The sequence below is a fragment of the Odocoileus virginianus genome, chromosome 27 (genome assembly GCF_023699985.2).
Source record: "Odocoileus virginianus isolate 20LAN1187 ecotype Illinois chromosome 27, Ovbor_1.2, whole genome shotgun sequence".
NCBI classification, from domain to species: Eukaryota; Metazoa; Chordata; class Mammalia; order Artiodactyla; family Cervidae; genus Odocoileus; species Odocoileus virginianus.
Window position 1 is genome coordinate 39,119,801 of NC_069700.1, and position 19,800 is coordinate 39,139,600.

A 19,800-nucleotide genomic window follows, 5' to 3' on the forward strand; every position below is an offset into this window, starting at 1 on the left:
TTCAGTCTCCTATCAGGGAACTAAGATTCTGCATGCCCCGAGGTGCAGTCAACAAACAAAACCCAGCTTTCCTTCTCCCACGCAAGCTTTCCTACAGGCAGTCAACACACCGAGCTGTCACTAGGCTGAGTCATTTATACACCTGTGTTATTTACATAGATTATCTTGCTGTCTCTATGAGATAAGTTCACAGGATGGTCCTGGTAATCAATCCTGTGAGTAGGTACTTTATCTCCATATCCTGATGCTTATATAAATGACTGAACAAGTGTGGGTTAATAAAATAAGCTATTACCATAGAATTTTCTTTAAATGACTTCTGATAGCTTTTCTTCCCAGTTAATGTGTAACATAGCAATTCATTTATTTCAGGCAATCACAGCATCAAAGACAGTAAGAATGAGATCCTTAAAGCCAATACTTGGGCTCCTTTTATTTCATTTCCCCAGTCAATGTGTTGATAACAAAAAAAGACAATGCTGATAATTCTTACTTGATCTTATTTCCCCATCTTCAGCTAATACAGAATTCTGAAGGAGCAGGACCAAAATTATCCAAAGAAATGTAATATGGTGAGCCATGTTTCTGTTTTTGTTCTGCTTTAGGACTCCTAAAAAGAAATAAAGAGGGGAAAAAAGAAAGTTAAATATATTAGAAAAATAAAGATAAATAACTAACAATTATAAGTTTGAATTTGGAAAATACAATACCCAGTTAAAGCCAAGTTAATTTTTACTAATCTTGGAATTAACATATGTGTCCAAATAGCCACATTTCAAATATGTTAATACAAGACAATGAATCGGAGCTGAGGAAGAACATAAGTTTTTTAATTCATAATCATCTTGGGAAAGCAAAAACTTCCCTAAAACTTTAAGCTTTTCTCAAAATATTTACTAGAATCCCTTCTTTTAACACAGTCTGTAGAGCCATATCGTGTTCTTTCTATTATCTCAGAGGCAACACATGTCCTTCTTTTAAATGTGGATTTTCATTTAAGAAACACCCAAAGGGTATCTGGTAAAAAAAAAAAAAAAAGTTTATATGATAAAACTGAATGATGGGATTTCATTTTTAATGGCTGTAATAATTATAAACATTAAGATCTATTTTAATTAACTCATCAACACTCAGCTATGTGACTTTAACAAGTTTTCTAAGTTAGTCCTGGGACTTCACTCCTGGTTAAAGTGTGTAACGTTGCCAAAGACTGTCACTCCCAAAAACGAGAACATGCCAGATAAACTATAGGCTTTTAAAACCCAGCAGAAAAGACAGGGTTTATAGAAACCTAAATGAGCTGAATTCCAAAAGTTATTAATAGAACAGAAAAGATCCAGGGCTCCTTTCATTCCAGGAGGAGGAAGAATTTGCCACAGTATAGAAGAAACCAAAGTTGGTGTGAAGACTAGAATTCTGAGAGGCCCCAGCCACAGAGCAAGGATGCCCTCAGTCAGCAATTTTCCCCAGGAGCCTTATCTAGGTACATGGAATAGACAAAAATAATACAGAGAAAATTGAGAGCAGGATAAAACAATCTAGAGAGATTTTTTCCCTCCTTCTCCTTCTTCAGGTACCGAGGGAACTCCTCAAATACAAATCCTTGTCTTGCTGAAGGTTAGGGGAGAAGCAGCAGAACTGAGAAAAGCCCTTCCAAGGCACACTGGGCCTTCACTACAGTGGCGAGACACAAGAGATGAAATGGAACTCAAACACAAAACGTGGAAACTATACTAACAAGCTGAAAGAAATCTTCCAACTGTCCTCCAAGATATGAGAAGAAACAAGAAAATTTTACTCTGATCAGGAGAAAAACACTCAATATAAGCAGATTCAGAGATAAAGAAGGCTGAGCACTGAAGAATTGATGCTTTTGAACTGTGGTGTTGGAGAAGACTCTTGAGAGTACCTAGGATTGCAAAAAATCAAACCAATCAATCTTAAAGGAAATCAATTCTGAATGTTCACTGGAGGGACTGATGCTGAGGCTGAAGCTCCAGTACGTTGACCACCTGATGTGAAGAGCCGACTCATAGATAAAGACCCTGATGCTGGGAAAGATTGAAAGCAGGAGAAGAAGGGGATGACAGAGGATGAGATGGTTGGATGGCATCATCAACTCAATGGACATGAGTTTGAGCAAGCTCCGGGAGATAGTGAAGAACAGGGAAGCCTGGCCCGCTGCAGTCATGGAGTCCTAAAGAGTTGGGCACGACTGAGCAACTGAACAACAACAAGCGATGATCTCAATATCAGAAGCACCAAACAGGATTTATAAAATGACTATGATAAACATGTTAAAGGATCTAATGAGTAAGATGGACAATAGTATACAAAAATATGAAATTTCAAAAGAGGGATACAAACTATTGAAAAAAGATGCGAATGAGATGCCAATGCAAATATATATTTTAAAAGAACTAATGCAGTGAGTGCATATAGCAAAAGAAAAGATCAGTAAGCTTGAAGATAAATCAAGAGAAATTAACCAAATTAAACTCAAAGGTATGGGAAGATGAGTGAGTCAGGCAAGCAACAGAGCTTCTGAACTCTGGGACAGCATCAAGTGGTCTTCATTTATTAATAGCACACAGGTAATTAGCTTCTCATATGGAAAGGAGAAAGTGAATAAAGAACTATTTTTAAATACAATGGCCAAGAATTTTCCAATTGACAAACCCTGCCACCAATCAGATCAAACAAACCCCAAACAAAATACAAAGTAAGTCACACCTAGGTACAGCATAATTAGTTGAAAGTTTAAGAGTAAATTCTTAAAACTGACCAGAGGGAAAAAACAAATGACATACGAAGGAACAACAGTAAGAATTTTAGATAGAAATTTCATGGTAAAAAATGGGTAATGGATAAGAAAGACATAAAATTTTAAATATGTAGATATCTAATAACAAAGCTTCAGAATTCATGAAGAAAAATGGGGGAAATTTTTCTTAAATGACAAATTCACCCTATATGCAAAACAGAAAAAGAGACACAGGTGTACAGAACAGACTTTTGGACTCTGAGGGAGAAGGTGAGGGTGGGCTGTTCTGAGAGAATAGCATTGAAACAAGTATACTATCAAGGGTGAAACAGATCTCCAGCCCAGGTTGGATGCATGAGACAAGTGCTCAGGGCTGGTGCACTGGGAAGACCCAGAGGGATGGGATGAGAAGGGAGATGGGAGGGGGATTGGGATGGGGAACACATGTAAATCCATGGCTGATTCATGTCAATGTATGGCAAAAACCACTACAATATTGTAAAGTAATTAACCTCAACTAATAAAAATTAATGAAAAAATAATAAAATTAAATTAAAAAATAAATACATAAAATAAAATGATAAATTCATATCAAAATGTGATATTTCAACATTCATTTCTCAGTAATTACTGAATTAGACAAAAAAAAATTAGTAAGAGTACATGCATGCATGCTAAGTCTCTTCAGTGTCCAACTCTTTACAACCCCATGAACTATAGCCTGCCAGGCTCCTCTGTTCATGGGATTCTCCAGGCAAGATACTGGAGTGTGTTACCATGCCCTCCTCCAAGGGATCTTCCCAACCCAGGGATTGAATCCACATCACTTATGTCTCCTGTATTGGCAGGTGGGTTCTTTACCACTAGCACCACCTGGTAAGAGTGCAAAAGGTTTAAAAAACATTATCAACCAACTTCACCTAGTGGACATTCATAGAATGCTCCAGCTAACAACAGCAGAATATACATTCTTTTGTTGTACAAATGAAAGTCACCAAACAGACCATATGCTGGTGAAAAAAGCAAGCTTCAAATTCCAAAGAAATAAAACCACACAAATTATGTTCTTTGACCTAAATGACATTAAATTAGAAAAAGAAGGACTTCCCTCGTGGCCTAGTGGTTAAGAATCTGACTGACAATGCAGGGGACACAGGTTTGATCCCTGGGACAGGAATATTCCACAAGCCAAGGGGTAACTAAGCCAGTGGGTCACAATTTCTGAGCCCACAGGTGCAACTACTGAAGCTCGCATGCCCTAGAGACCATATTCTGCAACAGAAGTCACCCCAGTGAGAAGCCTTAGCACCACAACTGGGGAGTAGTCCCACCCACAGCAACGACAGAAAGCCCGAGCACAGGCGGCAACAAAGGCCCAGCACAGCCACAAATAATAAATTAATTAGTTTTACATTTTTTTTAATAAAATAAATATTTTTTTAAAGTAAAAAAATCCCAAAATACTTGGAAATTAACCAATGTACTTCTAAGTAATTCATGAGTTAAAAAGAAAATCAGAGGAAAATCTTAAAGCATCTCAACTGATCAATTAAAAAAAAAAAGAATCAAAAATTCATGATGCATTTAAAGCTCTACTAAGAGGGAAAGTTTAGTTTTAAAAGCATATTTTAGAAAAGAAGAAAAGTGAAAAATCAATATCTAAGCTTCCACCTTAATAAGCTAAAGAAAGAACAACAAATTAAATGTAAAATATTAAAAAAAGGAATAATCAATGAAATAGAAAATTGAAAAACAATAAATGTAAAGAATTAATTCTTTAACAAATAAATATACTTATAAATCCTAGCAAGAATAGTCAAGAAATAAGACAGAAAATATATACTACCTGAGTCAAAATTGAAACAAGAGATGACACTACAGAGCCTACAGACCTTAAAGGATAATAAGTAGGCAGATGAAATGGTCAAAGTCTTAAGATTGAAAGTGAAAGTCCCTCAGTCATGTCCAACTCTTTGAGACCCCATGGACAATACAGTCCCTGGAATTCTCCAGGCCAGAATACTGGAGTGGGTAGCCTTTCCCTTCTCCAGGGGATCTTTCCAACCCAGGGATCGAATGCAGGTCTCCTGCATTGCAAGTGGATTCTTTACCAGCTGAGCCATAAGGAAACCCACTATTTACTGAAACTGATAAAAACTGAAATTATTAAAGAAATTGAATTTTTATTCAAAAATTTTCCCACAAATAAAACTCCAGTGCCAAATAGTTTCACCAGTAATTTCTACCAAACATTAAAAAAGTAATAAATACTTTTATAAAGCAAAATTAAATGAAAATAGAGGGAGAGAGAACTCTCCTCAACTTCTAGTATAAAGCCAACATAACTTTAACAGAAAACTAGACAAAGATATTAAAAGATAAAACTATAGTCCATTATCCTTCATGAGGCAAGGATGTAAAAATACAGAATGAGTCATTAGCAGATAAAATCTAGCAATATGTGAAAAAGATCATGACCAAGTAAGGCTGGGCCCACTGATGCAAGAATATTTAATGTTTAAATCTCAGGACTCTCCTGGTGGTCCAGTTTTTAGGACTCCAGCTTCGGGTGCAGGGGTCGCAGTTTCCATGTCTGAGTGAGGAACTACGATCCCTCATGCCACAGGGCAATTAAGACTGCATGCCACAACTCCTAAACCCCCTGCCTCAACTAGAGAGGCTGTGTGCTGCCAACTACAGAGCCCACGCACTCCGGAGCCCGCAAGCTACCCGGGTGCCACAAGGAAGACCCCGAATGCTGCAACTAAGGCCCAGGGCAGTCAAAAATAAATAAATTCTTTTTTAAAAACTTCAAATCTCAGTTGATGTAATTTACAACACTACAAAAGTAAAAAAAAAAAATTGTGTGGACATCTCAATTTACACAGCAAAGTTATTTAATAAAATTTAGCACCCATTCATGATAAAACCCTCAGTAAACTAAGACTAAGAGAAAATTCTTCAATTCGATTAATGCCATCTATGAAAAATCTATAGCTCAGATCATATTGAGTGGTGAAATGCATTCTCCCCCAAGTCAGTAAAAATTAAGGCCATATTCTCACATTACTTCTATTCAAAAATGTACAGGAAATCCTAGCCAGTGCCACATTCCAAATAACAAATAAAAGGTATAAAAAAACTATAAGAAAGAATTAAAACTGCAATTATTTACAGACACCATGATTATCTACATAGAAACTTGAAATCAACTAAAACTCTAGCAGAACTAGTAAGTAAATTTAGCAAGGTCACAGGATACAGGGTTAATAGTTTTTTAAAAAATATATATATACATACAGGCAACACAATGAGGGATATAATATATGCAATATTATGGAAGTTTTCACTACAATCCAATACTATTAAAGCATCATAAGCCTAGAAATAAAGTTATTGAAAATTGTGAACAATCTCTACACTAAAATATATAATACAATGTTGAAAGAAATTAAAGATCAAATAAATGGAGAAATCTATATTCCTGGATTAAAAGACTCAGAATTGGTTACATCTTTATCCTCCTCAAATTGATCAATAGATTCAACACAATCCCAATCAAATCTTGACCCCACCTCATTTCATATGCAAAAATTAGATGAAGTGTAGATCTAAAGGTAAAACTAAAATTATAAGCTTTCTAGAAGAAAACATAAGAGAATAGCTTCATAATCTTTGGATTAGGTGAATTTTCTTAGGACATAGAAACCATTAGCAATTTAAAAAATGGATTCACATTGGATTTCACCAAAATTAAAAGATACCATTAATAAAATAAGTCAATATTTAGAGTAAAATATTTACAAAACATGATTCATACACAGACTAACTTAATATAACTCCTAGAAATCAACAGAAAACAATCCATTTTTTTAAGAGCAAAAGTCTTCGACAAACTTTAAGTTATCAAGAAAATATAGAAATAGCCAATAAGCATATCAAATGGTTCTCATCATTAGTTACCAAAGAAGTATATGTTAAAAACCACAATAAGATATCATTTCACACCCACTAAAATGGCTAAAATTTAAAAACTGACAATATCAAATGTTTATGAGTCTAACACATACATGTATGGTAAGAGTGTAAAATGATGTAACCACTTCAGAGAAGTATTAAGTTCAGTTTCATACAAAATTAAACAATGACCAGCAATCCTTTCGCTAATAGAGTAATGAAAACATGTGCCAACAAAAAGACTTTAACAATGTTTATAGTAATTTTATTCATAATAGTTTCCAACTAAAAATAACTCAAATGCCATCCACAGGAAAATGGATAAACAAGTTGTTGATTATTCACGTAATGGAACAGAGCAACAAAAAATAAACTTTTATTATATTCAACAACATGAATAATTTTAAATATATTCTATTTAATGAAAGGAGACAAACACAGAGAATACACAGAGCATGATCCCAGGTATATGAAGTCCCAAAACAAAAAACTGCAATGTTAGGAAAAGTTTGCCTTTGGTGAGAATAGACTGGAATGTAGCACAAATTAATTTACTGTGTGTTACAAATAGTCTGTATTTGCAGTGATGATATTTGGGTGCATAGACTGAAATAGGCTTAAAAGCTGTAAAATTTGTTGGACACAATTTATACCTCAGTGAAAAACAATGAGTCCAAAATCATCACCATCATTTTTTAAATTAGGCTGGCCCTCTTGACAAAGAGCTTATAAAGGTCAAAAAATGTCATTGAGAAAGAAGCATTTTTGGTGAGTCATCACCAGAATGTACTGTTTTATGGCAACAACATGTACTAATAAATATTGACTAACTTCCTTCCCCAAAACCTCAAATTAAGCTATTCTGCTCCTCTACCAAAAATATCCTCATTATTTCTACATAGTATTTAATTCCTTCACAATCCTTGGGCTAAAGTGAATTGTCTAATTGCTTTATATTTTAGTTGACAACTGTCAATGTAGACAATATAAAAAGTGCATTAAATAAATATCACCACCATATTATTTCACCATGGAAACATAACTCATATATTTAACAGATACATTTTACAGTTATTTAATTGGACATATGCTTATGCATCCTGGAGGAGGGCATGGCAACCCACTCCAGTATTCTTGCCTGGAGAATCCCATGGACAGAGAAGCCTGGCGGGCTACAGTCCATAGGGTCACAAAGAGTTGGACACAACTGAAGTAACTTGGCATGCACACATACTTATGCATGGAGTATATAAACTGAGGCATATTGAGTTTTATCATTTTTTTCTATCTTTTGGGGAGCTTGTTAAACATATGGATGACTTAACCCTACCCACTGGCTTCAGATTGCAGAGCAAGGGGCCAAACACTTAAAACAAAAAGCTTCCCATAGACTAATGTCCACCAAAGTTCTAGAAATTCTGGTATAAGAAAAAAGACACTTCCTATTCCCCTATGGGGCTTCCCTGATGGTTCAGCAGTGAAGAATCTGCCTGCAATGCAGGAGCTGCCGATGTGAGTTAGATCCCTGGATCAGGAAGAACCCCTGGAGGACGGCATGGCAATCCACTCCAGTATTCTTGCCTGGAGAATCACCATGGACAGAGGAGTCTAGTGAGCTCCAGTCCATGGAGTTGCAAAGAGTCGGACAGGACTGAACAGACTTAGTATGCATGCATGCATTTCCCTTACAGAGAAGTAAGTTAGCAAGCCTAAATAGGAAAGCGTAACTCAGAATCTCTACATTCAAAATTGACGACTCAAAGAGTAATCAGGCAACCTTAGCATCCTTCAAATGTTAACATGCACACAAATAAGAGATTCATTAAAAGGCAGACTCTGATTCAGTAAGTTTGGTTTGCCACCTACGATTATTCATATGAATGAAGGCCTCTAAGGAACATAGGAACGCACACTGTCCTTAAACATGAAAAAGTTTGTTTTAGAAAAATGTTACTTAAAGAACTTCCCCTTAAATAAGGATAAAGGGGGAAATTACTTTTAATAGCATGTAGGAATTTAAACTGAGCTCTCCCGCTAATGGAAAATACATACTAGGCTAACTATCCACCAAGCAATCCAGATTATAGATTTAACACTGCCCCTAACCCACTATAATTCAATATCCTTCTTACAGTGTTCTAATGCTCAAAAAAAGGAACTGAAACTGGTGATTTGTAATCTTCCTTTCAACTATGGAGATGATGATCTATATACTATAACCTCATAGGATTATTGTGATAAGGAAAACTTACAGTGTAATATTCTTGAGACTATTCTATGCCATTTAATCTTGGGAAATGTTGAGGAAAATAAGGCTGACCTAGAGAACATCACTGACCTGTTGCACATACTCTATAAGCAGACTCAGAACTTACACTCAGATTCTCTCACTCCAGAATTCTTTCCAGTCTTCATTCAACAGCAAATATTTCTCAAGTGCCTATTATGTAACAGACACTCTTTCAGGTGCTGGGAATTCAGAAGTGACCAAACTAGATAAGGAATCTGCTTTCGTGGTGCCTACGTAGCAGAGACTAAATAAGTGATTGAGTGAGACCATTTCAGACACTGGTAGATGCTCTAAGGTCCCTTGGCCAGGAGCACAGCAAAGGCTGCTTTCAATACAGAGCTCAGAGAAGGCATCTGAAAGGCTGCCCTGTGAGCCGACTCTTGAAGGAATATGAAGGAGCCATCCTGCCCGAAACGGAGGACCAGCTTTCCTTCTGTGGATGGCGCAAGTTTGTTTGTTCCAGGGACAGGTGGAAGGTTAGTGACGAAGAGGTGAGGGAAGAAGGGGAGGAAGGGCAGGAGCTACACCGAGGCAGCAGGACCCCACCTGGTGTGTTATGTCTCAAACTGTTCCCCATGAATGCACAATGAATCCGGGGAAGGTATGTTATACTGAGAACCTTCCCCCCTGAATGCACAGTGAATCCAGGGAGGGTGGGCAGCTCCTGTGCATCATGGTAAGGTTTTCCCATTGTGTAGAGCATCCCACTTTCAAAATCAAAGAGATCTCTAAACTTTATGAATTAAGTGACTCTCAAGAAATGAGATCAATTGATGATTATCTTCTTTTACTTTTTATCTCTCTTTCATTTTCTAGGTTTATAAAAATGGTACAGAGAACCTATTCACTGGGCAGGAAGAAAGACACAAATGTAGAGAACAGACTCGTGGACACCAGGGAAGGAGAGGGCGGGAAGAATTGAGAAAGCAAGCATTGCCATGAATAAAACAGAGCTGGCGGGAGTCTGCTGCATAGGACAGGGAGCGTAGCTCAGTGCCCTGTGACGACCTAGTGGGGCGGGATAAGGGTGGGAAGGGAGGTTCCAGAGGGAAGGTACATATGTATACATATAATTGTTGCACTTCATTGTGCAGCAGAAACTTACATAATGTTGTAAAGCAACTATACTCCAATTTAAATATATATATACACACACACACACATATGTATCTGTATATTATGTTCCACTGCCACTGTCACTAATATTTTGTTAAAATCAAAATAAATACTTGTAAGTTGTAAGTCAACTTCTGAGAGCAGTGGACACAAATGAGAGCAACTTCCTTGTCTCCTTGCAATGAATGGGTCTCACTGGGTCTGTGGCCGGAAAGGCATGGGAATTCGCGTGAGGAGCACCAGGAATGCAACAAAGCTTCGAAAACAAGGGACTATCGGGAAAAATGCCATCTCAAAATGTGGTTGCTAAGCTTGGTCATAAACCCATCAAATAAATTTGAAGACTAAAAATAGTCCCCTCTTGAGACACTAACACTCATGCACATATTTATATGCTCTTTGAACTAAATTGTAAAACAGGAAAAGGAGGGGAAATTGAAATTCTGGACTCCATACTTTTACACACACACACCCACACCCCTATTGTGTTCTATATTTTTAGCATCAAGGTGGTAGTCATGCATGCTAAGTCGCTTCAGTAATGTCTTACTCTTTGTGATCCTATGGACTATAGACTATCAGCCTATAGTCTATAGTCTGTCCATGGGATTCTCCAAGCAAGAATACTGGAGTGGGTTGCCATGCCCTCCTTTAGGGATTGAACCCATGTCTCATGTCTCCTGCATTGGCAGGTGGGTTCTTTACCACTAGCACCACCTGGGAAGCCCTAAGATGGTAGGAAAGTGTTAGTCGCTCAGTCGTGTCCGACTCTTTGCGACCCCATGAACTGTATAGCTGGCCAGGCCCTCTTGTCTTTGGAATTCTCTAGGAAAGAATACTGGAGTGGTTTGCCATTCCCTTCTCCAGGGCATCTTCCCAACCTAGGAACTGAAGCCGGGTCTCCTGCATTGCCGTCTGAGTCCCTAAGCTGGTGGGAGAAGTATCAACTGGGACAGATAGAACTGAAAATGGCAAAATGCTGGCAAACCAGTGAAAGAATTAGGAATGGGTTCATGGACACATGAAGAGTTTGGTTGGTGCGAGTAATCATTAAAACAACACAACTAAAGTTATATCTCCTGGAATTTCATAGGTCAAATTAAGCTCCCCAAAATATGTAATTAATCAAGGCCATCTTGATTATGTATAACAGTTCATGGTTAACTAAACAACTGACAATTTGTTATCATATTTCTCTAAATAAAAATCTAGTATCGTAAGGAGACAGGTAATTATAAATCCTCATTTTGTAGACAGGAGGCTAACAGATTCCAAGAAGCTATGATTTTACACTTTGCAGAATTTGCTCTCACGCTGCAGAGTGGGAGATGCTTTCTTGATCTGTTTGTAGATCACACAGCACACTTTGTAGATCTACAAGCACACTTGTAGAGCTGTACAAGAAAAAGAGAATGGCAGTGACTTGGTGGAGTTACTGAAGTTCGGCGGGGAGGTTTAAAATCCCATCTGGCCATAGCAGCTTCTAAATATTCAATGTACATGTCTGTGTAACCATTTAAAAGGAGGCCAGTAAAAGATAGTCAAGGGACATGGAGTACACTGGATTTTATTGGCCTGTACCAGCAAATCCACTAAAATCAGGACATGGGATCCTGTTGGTAATTTTAAACTGTGCATATAAATGTAGCACTTTTTCCTATCCTCAAATTCCTCTTTTATTAACATAAATTAGCCTAATTTTTTTTTTTAACTTGGTTCTACTTTTTACAGTAAGGCATATGAAAAGCAAAGACATCAATTTCCAAAGGGAAAGCTAATAAAATTTTGAAATTCTAATTCAGGTCAAATTATACTCCAGCTTCCTAATCTCCCAATTCTTCCATGATACACCAAAAAGTATGCTGGAAAACAGCGCATGCGATGTGAGTTCTGGTCCTAGATGTGCCTGGTATGCCAACTTAGAAAATAAAATGTAAGCATTTGTAAAGCTAAAAAGCAATACAGGATAACAAAGAGAAAATAAATGGATAGACAAAAGAGGAGCCAGGGTAAAAGAAAATGGGAAGAAGAAAGCAACTAATGCCCAAATGATATGAAGAAAATCATCAGTAAGCAACTCTAGTACCCCAATGTGGTTTCTCATACCATTTCGCATTAAAAGAAATCAGGCTCTTTAGGGAGAATAGCAGATTCCAGGTCTGAGGGACATGAGACAGAGGAATTTTGTCATTCTAAAAACAAGGAAAGTCTTAAGAGTGACTAGAATTAGATCAAAATAACCCAAAAGCTAAACTGAGGGGTTCCTACTTGCTAAAGATGAGACCATCTGACCACTGAAAATGATAACGACTACACTAAACCTATGAGTTCATGATGATAAATACTATAAATAAAAACCATACTTGGGTCACCTTTGGAGATTGCTAGCATACAAATAAAGAAAAAGAATCAAATATTTATCCTACTTTTCCTACATGGATAATATTTCAGAGTAATAATACAATTAATGAGACAACAGTTAATAAATGCCAAAACATAATAAAATTAGAAAATATTTTGCAACTACTAATGAATGAGTTGTTGTCACTAAGTCATGTCCAACTCTTTGCAACCCCATGGACTGGAGTGCGCCAGGTTTCCCTGTCCTTCCCAATATCCTGGAGTTTCCTCAAACTCATGCCCATTGAGTCTATGATGCCATTCAACCATCTTATCCTCTATCACCCCCTTCTCCTCCTGCCCTCAATCTTTCCCAGCATCAGGGTCTTTCCCAGTGAGTCAGCTCTTCACATCTCACAGCTCTTCACAGCTCTTCAAATGGCCCAAGTATTGGAGCTTCAGCTTCAGTATCAGTCTTTCCAATGAATATTCAGGGTTGATTTCCTTTAGGATGGACTGGTTTGATTTCCTTGCAGTCCAAGCGACTCTCAAGGGTCTTTTCCAGCACCACAATTTGAAAGCATCAATTCTTCAGTGCTCAGCCTTCTTTATATTCATAAATACAATATGGCAAAGAACACCAGCGCTGCCAGTATGACTGGGTGAAAGGTTAGAGACGAAATCAGAACACATGCATTACTTGACGGCACTTGAACCAACTCACCTACCTTACTGAGCATCATTAAAGTGAGTAAGATGCATGCTGCTCCAGACATGACATAATAGGAGCACATGGCCATTTGTGAAGTATTTTTGGTCAATAAAAAAGAACACCTGAAACTACTCACGTCTCTGTATTTACCCAATCACAAGAAATTCCATCCTGTCTTAAATGACACCAAGATGATGAAATCAGTGAAAGTGAAAATTTGTACAATTAATAAACAAGTGCCATAAAAAAAAGGAGAAATTAAATGTAATTGTGGACTTTGTTGGAATCCTGATTGAAACAACAAACTGTACATATTTTTGAGACAGAGAAAACTGAACATGGACTGGGAATTAGATGACATACACCATTTTAAAAAATTCACTGGGTGTAATAGAAGCATGGTGGTTTGTTTGCATCAGCTTCTTAAGTAATTGAAGAAAAAATATAAATGTTTATTATACAAATATAATAAAAGTAGAAGCCACCCAACGGAGGAAAATATTTGTAACAGATAAAATTTAAAAAAAATTGTATCCAAAACACAAATTTTCTATTCTAAATGTTTTGTAAGATGAATAGCCCACCCTATTGGTTTTATCTTTTTCTTAGTTTAAAACTTTTTAATAGCCAGAGGTTACTAAAAAATGTGTCACAAAATTCCTGGGTATCGCTAATAGCAGAATGATACTCACAGACCATGTTTTGACAATAGTGTAAACACCCAGCTACCGTGGAAAAGAAGGCAATGCATTTAATTACTTGCATGCACACGTGCTAGGTTGCTTAAGTCATGTCAGGCTCTCTGCGGCCCTACAGACTGTAGCCCGCCAGCCTCCTCTGTCCAGGGGGTTGCCATGCGCTCTCTCCCCGGGATCTTCCCAACCCAGGGATTGCACTGCATCTCTTATGTCTCCTGCATTGGCTGGAGGGTTCTTTACCACTAGCACCACCTGGGAAGCAAGAAAACAAAACAAAACAAAAAACCCCTCACCTGGTTTCAGTGAATTAACTAAATTTGGAGCAGTGGCATGAGATAGAACTGGGTTGGGGGTTGTAGATTAAATGGATGTGTGACATACATAGTTACTAGTATAATTATCCCCCTTTTTAAAAAACAAATGTTATCTCACTGGGTCATTCCCTGAAAATTCAAATTTCTTTTTCTTCTTTAAGTTGCCCTTCCTTACAGCTTCTACTTTCAAATTAAACTTAAACTTAAGGCCACCTAATTAATAAAATACCTCTAGACTTTTATCAAAACTCAGTGAATGTGTATGCCCACATCAACAATTTTTAGCATGGTGTTTTATGAGTAGTTAGGTCTTTTTCTGATCTTTCTAACCAAGTTCGATCAGTTTCAAAAATTATGAAATGGTCAAATGAACACTGGAGAATAGGATGGCTACAATTCAAATTTCCTGGAGAGTTTAAGAGACCTGGTTGAACCTGAATAATTACTGCTAAATTATTCTTAATTCTAAAAGCATCAGTGCAAAGCATTTTATTAACATTCCTCATACTCAAGTTGTAGTTATGATACACTAGAGGGTTTCCTGGAACTACTTTATGGTAACTTGGGGCCTCATATAATTCATACGCACTGTGTACTTAATTCATTTTTAAAGGTTTAGATCATTATCCTTCTGGTTTTGAATTGTCATGGCTCTATGACTGCTGTTGAGAGTTAACCATTGACAGATTATTTAATATTAATTGCTAGTCAGAAACAGACCACCGCTCACAGAATAAGATTTCTATGATATAATGAATATGAACCACTTATTAAATGATTTTATACTATAGTTTTGCTACAAATACAAAAATTGATCCTACCTGAGCTATTTTTGGCTTACAGGAGAAATTCTAGGCTTGTTAAACAAACATTGATAAAGACAGCATTTAAATAGAATATGATTATAATCATCTCTGTGAACTTATAACTTTTCCCTTTCAAGGAAAACAACTAATCATAGAAAATGGAAATATATGGCACTTATGGTGGAACCCAAGAGAAACCACAGGAAAAATCTAAAATTTAAAGTCATGACAAAGAAACAAAATATCACCAGGGAAAAGGCACAAAAAAAGGGTAAGGAAAAATACAAAGCATGATTATCATCTGATTTAATGCTGAACTTGAAGTTCTCTGTAATTGCTGAGAACATTCTGTACAAAGACACTAAATGTATGGTTTCCACAGTCAGATATTTTTATATTGAAGCATGAGGAAACAAAAGGTACGCACTCAAACATTATTAGAATTATATTTATCCACTAATGATGTATATCTACCTGCCGCAGGACTTCTGGTGGCTCAATAGTAAAGAATCTGCCTGCCAACACAGGAGGTGCAAGCTCGATTCCTGGGTCAGGCAGATTCCCTGGAGGAGAAAATGGCAACCCACTCCAGTATTCTTGCCTGGGAAATCCCATAGACAAAGGGGCCTGGTGGCCTACCATTCATGGGGTCGCAAGAGTCTGACACGACTTAACAACTAAACAGTAACAACAATCTATCTGCTACAAATCAATGGGTGAAAGTACTATGTGACTTAAAACTATTAGACTAGGTGTTGGAAGACAATATTTAGCCTGATTCTGCCATTATTAGAATTTAAGCAAGAGAGAAAGGAAAAATAAATAAATAACAGCCAGGACTGCTCTCTGGGACTTGTGCTCTTTTCTATAAAAGAAAAGAAGTGACCACTTTGGAATTCTGTGGATCTGTGATAATCAGCAAAATCAATTTACATGTATTCTTTTGTGTGCTTTTTTAAAAAGAAAAGTAAAAGTTGGATGCATGAGACAAGTGCTCAGGCCTGGTGCACTGGGAAGACCCAGAGGGATGGGGTGGAGAGGGAGGTGGGAGTGGGGACCGGGATGGAGAATACATGTAAATCCATGGCTAATTCATTTCAATGTATGACAAAAACCACTGCAATGTTGTAAAGTAATTAGCCTCCAACTAATAAAAATAAATGGAAAAAAAAATTTTTTTTAATTTAAAAAAGAAAAGAAAAGTATAATTGTACCAGGTGGCTTCCCTTATGGTTCACTGGTAAAGAATCCGCCTGCCAATGCAAGACAAGAGGGTTTGATCCTTGGGTTGGGAAGATCCCCTGGAGAAGGAAATGGCAACCCACTCCAAGTATTCTTGCCTGGGAAATTCCATGGACAAAGAGGCCTGGAGGAATACAGATCATGGGGTTGCAAAAGAGTAGAATGCGACATAATGACCAAAAAACAACAACAAAATAATATACCACTGCATTGCTACTTTTTAAAAAAACAAATTATAGACACTTAAGAAAGAAGTATCAGAACCAAGATACTATATTTCACTGGATAAAAAACAATATACAGTGTTGATTAGACATATTATGTAATGTTCAGTTCAGTTCAGTTGCTCAGTCATGTCTGACTCTTTGCAACCCCATGGACTGCAGCACGCTAGGCCTCCCTGTCCATCACCAACTCCTGGAGTTTACTCAAACTCATGTCCATTGAGTCAGTGATGCTATCCAACCATCTCATCCTCTGTCGTCCCCTTCTCCTCCCACAGAGAATCTTTCCGAGCATCAGGGTCTTTTCCAATGAGTCAGTTCTTCACACCAGGTGGCCAAAGTATTGGAGTTTCAGCTTCAGCATCAGTCCTTCCAATGAATATTCAGGACTGATTTCCTTCAGGATGGACTGGTTGGATCTTCTTGCAGTCCAAAGGACTCTCAAGAGTCTTCTCCAATACCACAGTTCAAAAGCATCAATTCTGTGGTGCTCAGCTTTCTTTATAGTCCAACTCTCACATCCATACATGATTACTGGAAAAACCAAAGCTTTGACTAGATGGACCTTTGTTGGCAAAGTACTGTTTCTGCTTTTTAATATGCTGTCTAGGTTTGTCATAGCTTTTCTTCCAAGGAGCAAGCATCTTTTAATTTCATGGCTGCAGTCACCATCTGCAATGATTTTGGAGTCCAAAAAAATAAAGTCTGTCACTGTTTCCACTGTTTCCCAATCTGTTTGCCATGAAGTGATGGGACCAGATTCCATGATCTTAGTTTTCTGAATGTTGAGTTTTAAGCCAACATTTTCACTCTTCTCTTTCACTTTCATCAAGAGGCTCTTTAGTTCTTCTTTGCTTTCTGCCATAAAAGTGGTGCCATCTTCCTATTTTAGGTTATTGATATTTCTCCCAGCAATCTTGATTCCAGTTTGGGCTTCATTCAGCCAGGCATTTCGCATGATGTACTCTACATATAAGTTAAATAAGCAGGGTGACAACATACAGCCTTGACATACTCCTTTCCCTATTTGGAAACAGTCTGTTGTCCCCTGTCCAGTTCTAACTGTTGCTTCCTGACCTGCATACAGATTTCTAAAGAGGCAAGTCGGGTGGTCTGGTATTCCCCCCATCTCTTGAAGAATTTTTCACAGTTTGTTGTGATCCACACAGTCAAAGGCTTTGGCATAGTCAATAAAACAGAAATAGATGTTTTTCTGGAATTCTTATGCTCTTTTGATGATCCAACAGATGTTGGCAATTTGGTCTTTGGCTCCTCTGCCTTTTCTAAACCCAGCTTGAACATCTGGAAGTTCACAGTTCATGTACTGTTGAAGCCTGGCTTGGAGAATTTTGAACATTACTTTGCTAGTGTGTGAGATGAGTGTAATTGTGTGGTAGTTTGAATATTCTTTGACATTGCCTTTCTTTGGGATTAGAATGAAAACTCACCTTTTCCAGTCCTGTGGCCTCTGCTGAGTTTTCCAAATTTGCTGGCATATTGAGTGCAGCACTTTCACAGCATCATCTTTGAGGATTTGAAATAGCTCAACTGGAATTCCATCACCTCCACTAGCTTTGTTCATAGTGATGCTTCCTAAGGCCCACTCGACTTACATTCCAGGATGTCTGACTCTAGGTGAGTGATGACACCATTGTGGTTATCTGGGTTGTGGAGATTTTTTGTACAGTTCTTCTGTGCATTCTTGCTACCTCTTCTTAGTATCTTCTGCTTCTGTTAAGTCTATACCATTTCTGTCCTTTATTGAGCCCATCTTTGCATGAAATGTTCCCTTGGTATCTCTAATTTTCTTGAAAAGCTCTCTAGTCTTTCCCATTCTACTGTTTTCCTCCATTTATTTGCACTGATCACTAAGGAAAGCTTTCTTATCTCTCCTTGCAATTCTTTGGAACTCTGCATTCAAATGGGTATATCTTTCTTTTTCTCCTTAGCCTTTCACTTCTCTTCTTTTCACAGCTATTTGTAAGGCCTCCTCAGACAACCATTTTGCCTTTTTGCATTTCTTTTTCTTGGGGATGGTCTTCATCACTGCCTCCTGTACAGTGTCACAAACCTCTGTCCATAGTTCTTCAGGCACTCTGTCTTCAGGCACATGTAATGTTCACCATGTAGTGAAGAGTGCTTTCACTTACAATTATTCATGATTACTCTCACCCACTTCATCACTCCTCGTCTGAGCTCCTCCCAACCAATAACATTTCCTACTTCACTAGTGGGTTTCTATGCAGAAGAATTGTCTCTCCAACTAGTACGCGCACTAGTCAGCACAGGGCTGGTATTCAACCCTGGTCCCCCAGTTTCTCTCTTGGGCCCATTCTCAAACCTGTTTCTTCATCTAAAAAATGCAACAGCTATTCTAGGACTACTGTAAAGATTAAACGAGATAGTAAAACTCTGGTTCGCATGAGGTTAAATAATGCTAGCAAACACTTTACATTTCACTGTTCACTCTCTCTAGATTCATAATAACAAAAAAGAAATTATTTTGTCTGTCTTTTGTATCCTGCAGAGCCCTCAACAATGCTAAATTCCCAGAAGGCACTGAAATAATTTTTGCATCATTGGTTCAATAAGAATTTGTTAAGAATCAACTTTGGTTACACTTTGGGGTCAGCATGGGAAGAAAGTAAAAATGAAGATGAATGTTACAGTTCTTTCATTGGAGATTTCTAAATCAGCCAGCTACCACACAAGGATATTAGAAGCATGAAGTAATTTTCACATAACTTGGAACAACTGTAACTAGAAGTTGACCAAAGTATTTAAAAATACTGGACAAAAATAACAAAAATGCATATTAATACCCAAATAGGAAAGATTTTAGGCTATGGCCATTGTTTATCTCCCTTGATGAAAGTCCCTTGGAGTTAAACTCTAATGGACAAAATGTGAATATTTGTATAATTGGAAACCTGTTTTCTTTTTCTTGGAGTAGGACTCACAGGAAAAACATTGCAGAGATTCAAGTTCCATGATAAAGGAGAAAAAACAAAATGGGTTTTCATAGATGGGATGAAATCATGTTTCCATAGAAACTCTGAACTTTTTTGTTACAGCCCAACTTAGCTGGCAATTTTGGCTAATTTCAACTATGAAAATAAATGTGGCAACTTAAAAAGATTTACCCCATTTTACAATGAATATAATTTTCAAATGACAGCTAAATACATGAAAAGCATCTCACTGGATTTAAGACCTATTTTTAAACTTCTTTAATCATTACCAACTTCACCTGGCAAAGATATCATTTAAATTCGAAACAAATCCAATGAACTAAGATGTGCCAGAACAAACAGAATCTAGAATATGGTTCTCTTCT

The 19,800-nt window shown here is 37.4% G+C and overlaps 1 protein-coding gene across 1 annotated transcript in view; it reads right to left on the reverse strand.

Annotated features, from left to right (window-relative positions):
* COL21A1 (collagen type XXI alpha 1 chain) overlaps positions 1-19,800 on the reverse strand; it is a 213,249-nt gene that overhangs the window by 149,726 nt on the left and 43,723 nt on the right. Inside the window, exon 2 of the mRNA XM_070456701.1 lies at positions 494-610. Within this exon, the coding sequence (XP_070312802.1) occupies positions 494-581 (88 nt within the window). The 5' untranslated portion in view covers positions 582-610. The remainder of the gene's footprint in view (positions 1-493; positions 611-19,800) is intronic.